Source organism: Cornus florida, unplaced genomic scaffold (assembly GCF_030987335.1).
Source record: "Cornus florida cultivar Cherokee Brave unplaced genomic scaffold, ASM3098733v1 CherokeeBrave_3.0.0_Hap2_Chr10, whole genome shotgun sequence".
Taxonomy (NCBI): domain Eukaryota; kingdom Viridiplantae; phylum Streptophyta; class Magnoliopsida; order Cornales; family Cornaceae; genus Cornus; species Cornus florida.
The window spans coordinates 105,614,699-105,625,351 of record NW_026775580.1 but is presented as its reverse complement, the minus strand read 5'-3'; the positions used below and the strand labels follow the sequence as shown (position 1 = coordinate 105,625,351).

General features: G+C 32.3%; 1 protein-coding gene across 1 annotated transcript; it reads left to right on the top strand.

Moving 5' to 3' along the window:
* The first annotated feature begins 1,010 nt into the window (after positions 1 to 1,010).
* Positions 1,011 to 10,290, top strand: LOC132276712 (uncharacterized). Its single transcript, XM_059778283.1, has 9 exons — positions 1,011 to 1,342; positions 1,431 to 1,698; positions 2,223 to 2,324; positions 2,475 to 2,557; positions 2,672 to 2,788; positions 4,919 to 5,021; positions 5,111 to 5,753; positions 5,996 to 6,207; positions 9,267 to 10,290. Exons 1-9 carry the CDS (start codon positions 1,221 to 1,223, stop codon positions 9,381 to 9,383), a joined length of 1,767 nt encoding a protein of 588 aa, XP_059634266.1. The 5' UTR covers positions 1,011 to 1,220; the 3' UTR covers positions 9,384 to 10,290.
* The last annotated feature ends 363 nt before the right edge of the window (positions 10,291 to 10,653 follow it).

Below are 10,653 nucleotides of genomic sequence, written 5' to 3'. Positions count from 1 at the left end.
TAGAATATGATTGACAACCTATTTCATTTTTGTATTTTTATTTTCATTCGAAACAAAAGCATTTCGTTTGGAGTATTTTAATAGTGATTGGAATCATGTTTGATAACATAAAATTTACTCCAAAATTTTTAAAAACAAAAAATACTTAGTATTAAATAATGTTTAGTAAAAAGTGTTACAATATTAAAAAACAAAATAACTAGTTAAAAAATATCACTGCTAAAACATTATGAAATACTCATTTGGTATTTTCAGTTTGGGCATTTTTTATTTTTATTTTTAAAATAAACACAGTATTATTCAAACACACAAAAGAAGTTACCAAACACATTTCAAGGTTATTCACGTTAAGCGAATTTTAATTAAGCAGATTAACAAACTATTCTTTTGACTATGATATATTCTCAAAGCATGATAAATTGTTTTTTTTTTTCTTTTATAATTATCTGATTTTCTTGTGCCTAACAGTAATTTTTCTTTTTTCTAATCTCTTTAGTTGTGTGGCTAAACTTCTAAGAAATATGGATGTTTTTTAAAAATATGAGTTTTTGAGGTTATTTGTCAACACAAGTTTAGTTTACCAATGTGTTTGAAAGTCTTTAACCAAACAAAATTTTTACAACGAGCTGTCAAAGAATTTCATTAATAAATGGCCGTTTTGATCATCTGAAACAACTCAATAAATTGAATAGGTCATTTTAGGAGGCTCTAATGACCATAGAGCTTAGCACGTTTAGAAGTGTGGAATAATTTGATACTCAGGCCATTTATAGCATATACCATTCTTATTCGTCCGGGGTTGGTTATTAGTTAGCACGGATTTTACTTAACAATGTGTTTGGAAACATGAGACATGTCTATAATGGCTGTAAGTGATTGGACCCGAGAGAGATATTTAGACCTTATCCGTATGCCTATTTGTGCTTCCTATTATTACCTCGTACTGTAATAAATAACGGTGTTAAAATGTAATGTCACATAGGGTACATGATACGGTGATTTTGACCTTATAAATGAGATTGCGAAAAAGCTGCTTAAATCGTTTTTTTATTTTTATTTTTTGCGTTTTCCGCTTAGCTCTTCCCTCTTCTTCCCGCTCAGAGATTCACTCTCATTTCAAATTTCGCTCGATCTTTCTCATAAAAAATACAGAGTCATAGTGGAGGGAAACAGATTCGCTAAGAGGGAGACAAAGTGAAGAGAGAGAGAGAGAGAGAGAAATGGTCGGTGGCAACAACAGCTTTGCCAAGACCATTTGCTCAATCTGCTACGAGGATCTAAAGCCAATCGTTGAAGACCTCCAATCCATTTCCATATGCGGTCACGTCTTTCACGAACTCTGGTTAGTCCACACACACATATATATCATCCGCATTGATCCATTATTATCCGATTATAACGCAAATTTTTTATATTGTATGAAACCCTAGTATTCAACAATGGTTCGAGTATTGTTCGAATGGGAAGAAGAAAAGCTGTCCTGTGTGCAAGCAGACCTGTTCGGAGGTTAATGTCGGCCGGCTTTATTTCCAGTCAATTGGCAATGCCAACGATCCCATTTCCACTCAGAAACCGCTCGATTGCGGAGAAAATCCAGAAGAATTGCGCAGAGAGGTCAAGAAATTGGAGGCCACGGTTAAGGGACTTAGTTCTGGTTTGGAGAGTCAACTGAAAGATATCAAAGAACTCAATGAGGAGGTATTATAGTTCATTATAATCGGTTTGGTTTCTCTGAAATTTTTGTTAAAAAATGAGAATTAAAATTTTTAATAATGAATCTTGTATTCTATGTTTTATGGAACCATATTCTCAGAGTGTGTCCTTTTGCTCGTAGAGAGAATTTCAGGTGGGAAAAGAAAGGAAGTTGGGATATTGATTTTTTGAATTACCCTACATTTGTCTCTCAAGTAGAAGGGAGGAAAATTTGGGGAATTTAGAACTTGTATTGTATGTTACTTATTAATTCAGACCCGAAGAAATGCAAACCTTCATCCCGCTTGTCCCTTGTGGCCCTGTGCAATTAGTTGATTTGTCAAAATTGTAATTTCATGAAACCTTAGACTTAGGAATTTGCTTCATCTCTTAATTCCTTTTGCTTGTTTTCTGAGCAATGAGAATGAGGGATTTTTATTTTTTATTTTTTTATTCGCATACTTAATTATTTGGGTTTTCTATATTTCTTATTCTATAAGCAGTTTCTGATTAGACAATATATGTACCAGCTTTACTTTTGCAAGGAGCAGGCCATCAAGGAGGCAGCATCAAAGAATGAAGCTTTGAAACAGAAAACAAATTTTCAAAGGTTGTTTCTTTTAAAATCCGAGGTAAACGATTGTTTGCTCTTGTTTGACATGTATATGTGAACTATGAACTCACACCCCTCCTATGTGTGCCAATTATACACATGTATATGTACCTTCTATTGTGGTTTGACTATGTTGATAGAAAGTTTCTCATATACTTTTGTCAATTAGGAACTTGATAGATCGACTTCAGAATGCACAAGGCTGCAGGAAAGGAACATGGCGTTGGCTAAAGAGCTTGCAGCACTCAAATTGTAAGTGAAATTGTTTAAGTTAAAGTAAACCTTTTGTAATTTATGTCTTAGGTTCTCTAATAATCTCTATATTATTGTTTGTTGATTACTGTTGTTACATGGTTTGCAATTTAGGGTGTCTGATTTGAACTTAGAGGAAGAAGAGATTTTGAAGCTTGCTTCCCTAGGTAATGAGGCCAACAGCAAAGAGACAGTTGACATTTTAAAGAGGTCATTAGTTATCCGTAACAAGTGAGTTCATTTTTGTTCTCTCTCTGTGTATCCTTCTCTAATTTGTTATTTGAAACAATGAATAGAACAAATGCTTTAGGTTTGATAATTGTTAAGGATTATTAGCCTTTAAAATATGTACGTTTCTTCATTAGATCATGTTGAGCAACACTAAATTCCTATGCAAGTATGGTTGCAACTGAATGCTTCATATTGTTTCAACTTTCAACAGCATTTATAATGTGTATGTCAGTGGATGAATATAAATTAAACATTTTACCGTTTTAAATTACTTATAGTTGTTTTTGCTACATTGTTACATGTCCTTCTATGTCAGTCCTAAACATTGTGATCTTTTTTCTTCTTGTCTTTCTCCTTTTCCTTTGCCATCCTCTCAACCTTCAAACTTCCTGCCAAAAAGAAGAAGAAGAAAGAAAAAGAAAGTTCACATCTTTCAATTTATAACATTTTTCGAACCTTGAACCTGTTTTTGAGGGGCATAGATTCAGCAAATTCGAAAGATATCTGCAATCTAGAACATTTTTATACTTTCAGTTCCAGATATTGTCATTTCAGTATATGCTTGAATCATTATAATGAGAAATACATGATGCTTTTACTTGAACTACGGGCCATCGAATTGCTGACCTCTAAAAGGAGCTTGGATTAAAGTCAATTGCAATTCAGTACTGAAACAAAGGCCATTGACTTGGCAATACCTTTGCCCATTATAAAGCATGTTGGTTATAGTTGGACATTTAGCTCTTTACAAATACTAAGTTATTGAGTAACATTAATTTATTGAGTTTGGGGTATTGGACTGCACTGCTGCAGTTAGTTTATCCACAGGAATTCTGGTTGATGAATTTTTGTTCCACGCACAGTGATAGGGTTGCTCCAGTCTGTGGCTTACTCTGTTGAAGAGGGCAGAGTACATGTTTGGGATGGATTCTTCTTAACCAACAATCTATGGCCACAAATTTCTTTACTAATTGTTTTGCATCCGTCTGGTTTGTATTTGTCTATAAAGCACGGATAGTCAGACACTTTTATTAGGGGGTGTAATTGTATTTTGTCCGTGATCCTACAGTCACTTCTTGAATACATGTCGGACACTTTCTAAAAGTATTCATAATTTGGAATTATTATTATTAGTATTTAATTTTAAAAACGTATCTGATATTTGAGATACTTTGGTCATGTTTCCGATACATCTTACACACTTCAAACATCAAAATATAAAATTTTCAAGTACAATATCATGGTATAACTGTTTAGAAAAAAGAAAAATAATTTTTCAAAAAAGAATATTGTATAACTAATTAGTCCAAAATTTTTCCTTGCAATATAACTAAAAACTTGTTTGCCATAATTTTATTTTTATTGTGTAAGAAAATATTTGTAACAATATATATAACATGACAAACATTTATGTATTATTTTAAATTTGTACATGGATACATATACATATATCTATTAATTTTATATGTAGATACATAAATAAATAAATAAATAAATAAATAAATAAATATATATATATATATATATATATATATATATATATATATATATATTGTTGTGCCCTTGTTATATTCGTATCTTAATTCTTTGTTTTAAGAATTTGTCATATTGTCACATTCGTATTGTGCCGTGTTTTTATCCTGTTTTCGTGTTTATGCTTCGTAGATTTTTATAGTTGTTTTAAATTGCAGTTGAGGTGTTTTGAAAACAATCAGTGATGGTGGGTCAGAAGTATTCAGAGTTACTTTCACAACCCATTTCCCCACCCCCACGCAGTCATGCACACACAAAAAAAGAAAAGAAAAAAAAAAGAAGAAAAGAAAGTAAGAGGAAGAAGAATAGAAGTCATTTCTTTAACTTTGATTATGGTTTGTGAATTTAATTTAGGGGTAAGTTCTTAGTTAAATTTCTATTGCATTGGTGGCATTCAGCATTCACATTATCTTATCCCACTCTTCCCATGTTTTATGGGTGCTTGCTAGTTTTTATTTGATTTATGCACCTTTTCACTTTATATTTTTCCATGTTAGAAACAACTCAAATGCATTACTTCTATTACTAATTGTACCATTTTTATTTTATTTTTTATTGTAGTTTGCATATAATTCATACCTATGTTGCTTTTCACAGGAGTTACAAAGAATTGATGGCCAAGTGCAATATTCTAGGAAGAGGAGAGGCTCGTTCCCTTAACAAGCTTGACAAGGCTAAAGAGAAAATAAAGAAATTGAAGGTATGTTTGTCACACATTCCATAAGTGAACTGTGAATCTGATAACTATTTTCGAGTTAGAATATATACTAACATGTGGTCATTTACCAGACAAGGGTCCAAGAACTGGAGACGGCTTTTGAATTAAAAGACAATGAAGTTTTGAGGGCTTTAAAAGCTTCTAAGAAATCTACTTGTAAAGAGGATGTAGCGGATGGTGTGAATTTGAATTCTAAATCTTCGTCCATCAATAAAAGTTCATCAAAATGTCAAATGGAGGAATCTATTGTACAGAAAATTAACTTGGAACAAACTGGAAGTGTGACCAACGATTTATTTGGCTCTAGGGAAAAAGAAAATATGAAACCCAAGGATATGAGAAAAAATAATGCTAAAGATGATTCTAAAATTGATACAAGTTCATTCGTTTTAATAGACGAGGATGCATCAGAAATTTCTACATCCATGCATGAAGTCATGCATCCTGATTCGAAACCTCAAGTCAGTGCGGATATAGCCATAAAAGGATACTGTATGTCAAGGTCAGAGGCTGATTCCAATAAAAAAGAGGAAACTTTACAGCATGGACCAAGTAGCAAGGTTGCAGTTTCTTGCTCAAAGAATGGTAGTGATGTAAATACTCCATCTGCTGCTATGGATAAGGATTTAGTGTTGCTTCTTGATGACAATGCAGAAGTCCAACCTATGCTTTGCATTAAAAAAGGAACTCCTGGAGTCCCAATTGCCCGACCAGGTATCTTTGTTCCCCTTCCTTGTGCAATTTGAGCTTTGTTTGATAGGCTGTGATGCAGCAGAGAGAGCCAGGGCTTTGCAAAATAATTTCCACTGCCTATAAAAGGTTCTCTATCTTATAATTTTAACCTTTATTTGAAGAGATTTAGCAGATGCATTTATGTGGTGAGAGTGATTTAAAACAAACAGCATATTCTAGTATTTTATTTGTTTATTCATTTCTTTTCCGTTTCAAAACTCCAGGAGATCGCTGTTTTGCTGGTGGATTGTTAGGTCCTGATGGAACCAAAAGGCATTTGGGAAAATGGTGTAAGCGGGTCCAGGATAAGGGATCAACAGAACCGTTTACAGCAACGCAACAAGCAAGTACAAATACCAGTGATTTAATTGCTGTTGGTGCTGATGGCAGAGGTGGTAAAATCAAAGTTCTGAGGTCCATAGATCAGTCATCACTGGTGGGTCCTCACTCTTGTTTCTTCATTCAAATCAGTCTAAAACATAGTTTTCTGTATTCGTAGTCTGTGCACTTTAACTAAGCGCAGTTACTAGCTGCTCTCACCAGTAAACTTTTTTATTTGACTTGTTCATTATGACGATATGCGTGTCTTAGCTAACATACTTATTTAATAAGAATATAATAATTAAAAGAGTAATGCTACTCAAACTGGATTACTAGAATACTAGGCTGATTAAACAGCACGAAAGAAAAATAACCAATAGAAACATTTATGTGCATCGTACATGATATCATCTTCAATAACTCCCCCCACCCCCCACCCCCCCCCCCCCCCCACCCCCGGCCGATTTGGTTATTCAGCTTAGTTTTTCATTTGAAAAACATATTCCAAATTGAAAAAACGCTTGATAAATGATAAAAAGTTACTATATATCAAAATGATGGGCTCAAAATTTCTTGGTACAAAGGTACTTGTATGAATCTTTGGGAGAAATTAACTTGAAATGATAGTGCTGAAAATTTAGTTGGGAGTTATGTTGTGAAGGTAAAAAACATAAGCTTTTACTTACTAAAGAGGTTCATGGAATTTTGTAGTCAGAAGAAGAAAATGATTTTTATTTTGTTTTAATATATTTGTTGAAAGTTAATAATTATAGATATACTATGGTGGATTTTGAAGAAAAAAAGAAAGTATGAAATAGACATATTAATGGATCCGTATAAAGTCGTCGTGACTATTATTATATTATATAACTGCAGAAGGCGAATACGTGGTTTTTATATCCTGTATCAGAATTTAATCCCTATAATATTTGGATGAATTAACAAACCACTTGGTACGCATAACCTTCTTGAGCCTTTTTGATGATGATATTGTTTTCATTGATAAAACTGAATTAGGGATATGTGGTAAATGTCTAGAAGGAAACTCAAGAACTTAGAGGCATAGTTGTTTGAGGCAAACTTAGGCATCAAACAAACCATAATGGCCTAACCTCATTATGGCTCAGCGGCTTACTTTCCTAGAGTCTAGGCCTCTTAAGTCAACACCTTCTATTGTCATTATCGTGCGTTTGCAATGCATTTTGATTTAGTTAATGCATATCAAAAGCATGAAAGCATATTTGTAGCCGGTGATTTTAGTGGGCATGTAGGTGTGCCGGTGTGGATAGGATAGGATAATACACGCCATGGAGGATATGGTTTTGCAGAGCGTAATGAGATAGGAGAAACACTTGTAGACTTTGCAAAAGCATATGACTTAGCAATGGCTAACACTTTCTCTAAAAAAAGAGAGCACCTAATAATAACATTTAAAAGTGGAATACGTAAAACAAAAATTGATTATTTCTTGTATAGAAGAAGGGAATGGGCCTCATGTAAAGATTGTAAAGTAATATCCGCGGAGAGCCCCACAAACCAACATCACATACTAATTCTAGGCATATATTATAAAGGCTTTAACTATTAAAAAGCAAAAAAAGGATATAAAAACATTAAATGGAAAGAATTGAAAGGTAGTAAAGTGACCACGTATAAAGACCAGGTCTTGAAGGAAAAGCAATGGGATTGGAATGATGATGTAAATAACTTGTGGTTCAAAATGGCAAATTATTGTAGGAATAACGCGGAAGAATTTTTGGGCAAAACTAAAGGGGAGAAGCTTATTAAGAAAGAGACATGATGATGCAGTGAGGAAGTGCAACAAATAATTAAACAAAAGAGAAAATGCTTTAAAACTTTTTATTTTATTTTTTAATATTTTTTAATGGGGATTAAGGTAAGGATGGTGATGATGACATACATATCAAAAGGATGTATGTGCATTACTGCATTGATTTACCTAACCCTAGCGAAAAAATCTATTATTTATTTATTTGTAAACATTGACTAGTTTTGTATGTGTAATTTGAATTGTTTCAATTCTACATTGATTTAACTGAATTCATATGAAATATGAACGATATATGTACATTGACATAATGCACTAAATTAACATGCTGAAATATTATTTCATTTTGATCTTGACTAGTTTATGTATACTTGTTTGTTTTAATTTTTTTCTAAAATTATATTTTATATGTATTTATTTTACATAGGCTCCTTACTTTGTGCCTCTCTCTTAGCTTTAGAAGACCTTGGCATTTTAGTGCACCTTGAATCTTTAAGAACTATTTGAGAGTAGTGCTCAAACTAAGTATATAGGATATATAACTTGAGCAAAATAAGAAACATTTGTGGTGATATAATGAAGGTCGAGGGGCAAGGAGATGCTAAAAATGAATGTTTTTTTTTTTTTTTTTTTAAACCTATAAAGACACTGGAGATGATGTTTTTTATTTACAAAAAAAAATTATCATTATTAAATGAGGAGTGTTTCTAGTATATTATGTAATTAATCTATTTATCTAAAATTGAAAATCAAAATTATATATAACTATTATTAGACCAGCCATACTGTATGAAGTACAAAGTTGGATGGCCAAAAAAGATGTTCATAAGATAAATGTGGCCGGAATATGTGTTAATACGTGTTAAGATAGATGCATAATAAGATAAGAAAAAGATAGATATTTTGAATTGATTACAATCTTGAGAGGTTGATGTAGAAAATCATGGATACATAATGAGAGAAAATTAAACAAGATGATCTCATTATATGCAGTGAAATCATTAACTGCACCAAGGAGAGATTGACATGGTCCAAGCGCTAATGTTAGGAGAAGGGAAATATTGAAATCATCACGAGTTTAGATGGTATGGAAATATCATATAGTTTATTGTTTAATTGGAGTTATGACCTTAGAAAATAATGATGAAATATGATTCATGTAGTCCCCAGATAGTGAGACAAGACTTTGTTGAGTTGAGTTGAGTTGGGTTGACTTTTTTGAATTTGCCATGAACTTTGTTTCTGTTATAATAAACCATGAATTTGCTTTTTGGTTCTTTTTTATTTGTACTGTTCATGGTTCTATCAACGCTAGGATCACAATTGTTCTCATTTCAGACTTCAATCATAGAGGTTCATCTATTATCTTTTCTCTTTCTGAGCAGGATAATAAGGAGTCTTCACCTTGGGCAAAGAAATGCAAGTATGGATCCAAAACAAGTAGTTTGCAGTCTCAAGGACACTTGCAAATAGAACACTTTTTCAGAAAGTCAGGCCAATAATCACATTTTCAAAGGTGCACGCATTAATGTATCGGAAATTTATCAACATGAATTTAAAGATCAAATGAAAATTTTTGTTTTTAGTCTTGCTCCTTGTTAATGTGTGATAGAAAGGTGAAGAAAATATCAAAGGTTCCTTTCGAAACCTTAAAGCGTTTCTAATGAGGATTTCACTCCTCCCATAATCCATTCAAGTCGTAGGATCCAGTCAGTGGCTATACAAAAGCAAACACCATGCTGAATTTCCTCCCTATTATTGTTGTTTTTCTATTAGGCTAAACAATAAAATTAGTGTTAGGTTTTAAAAAGGTTTATTTGTGTATATTTAAGTGGAAATAGTAGGGGTACATGTGTGTATATTCATATTTATTAGATACATCAGTTTTTATAGTGCAAAAGCTCTTTTCTTTCTTGTTGATGCATGTGATGGATTGACTATGCAGTTTGCCTTCTCAAAATGATATTCTGGCTTATAAATCAATAGTAACATGGTAAATGATTTTCAAGTTTATAAATTATTACTGATATAAGTGTAAGTGAGGTGTTTTTTCAATAAGAAAATCTTGTCCATGGCTTTTGAATTTAGTTCAATTTCAAACTGTTATTACGATTTGCTAGTGCTCTTAATGATTCACGATTATGATTCGGCAATTAATTGGCAAATTCTAGGATATTGAATTGGCCAAAAGATCAATTGCCATGACATTAATTCATGAACAAATATGAAATAAATCTATTGTGCTCTTACATGTTGAAATATGTTTATGAAAGTGACCAGAAATGACGGTCCAGTGATATATTTAAGTATATATTTCATATATCATTTTGCCGGTGTTAATTTTGTTCTTTTAAGGATAATGATTTTTGTATCGGCTAATCCATTGAATTAAAAGAATCTCTCTTGATTTTGGGACTACCTCATTATGTCTTATTTTCGTAATTTTAATATTTTAAGGATAATAATTCATGTATCATCTTACATTGAATTAAAAAAAAAAAAAAAAAAAACAAAACAAAACAAAAAAAACTCTCTTCTATTTGGAACTAGGTTATTATGTCTGAATTTCTATGTAAGCATCAAATATGAGTGTGATAAACGCTGGTCAGAAGTAATTGCAGAAAATAACTATTTTGTGTGGTTTATTGATAGCAGCTCTTTCATTTTACATGATATACGCATGCTGTCAGATCAACATTGATTTATTTCATTCTTCTTGTTTTTTCAACCTTTCTATTAAGTCTACAACAGATAATCCATGAAGATTCCGAA

Bases quoted from the DNA above. Each gene is read 5' to 3' on its own strand.
- LOC132276712 (XM_059778283.1), top strand. From the start codon at position 1,221: ATGGTCGGTGGCAACAACAGCTTTGCCAAGACCATTTGCTCAATCTGC. The intron at 1,343-1,430 runs GTTAGTCCACAC...ATGAAACCCTAG, and splicing joins CACGTCTTTCACGAACTCTG to TATTCAACAATGGTTCGAGT. The intron at 2,558-2,671 runs GTAAGTGAAATT...TTTGCAATTTAG, and splicing joins GAGCTTGCAGCACTCAAATT to GGTGTCTGATTTGAACTTAG.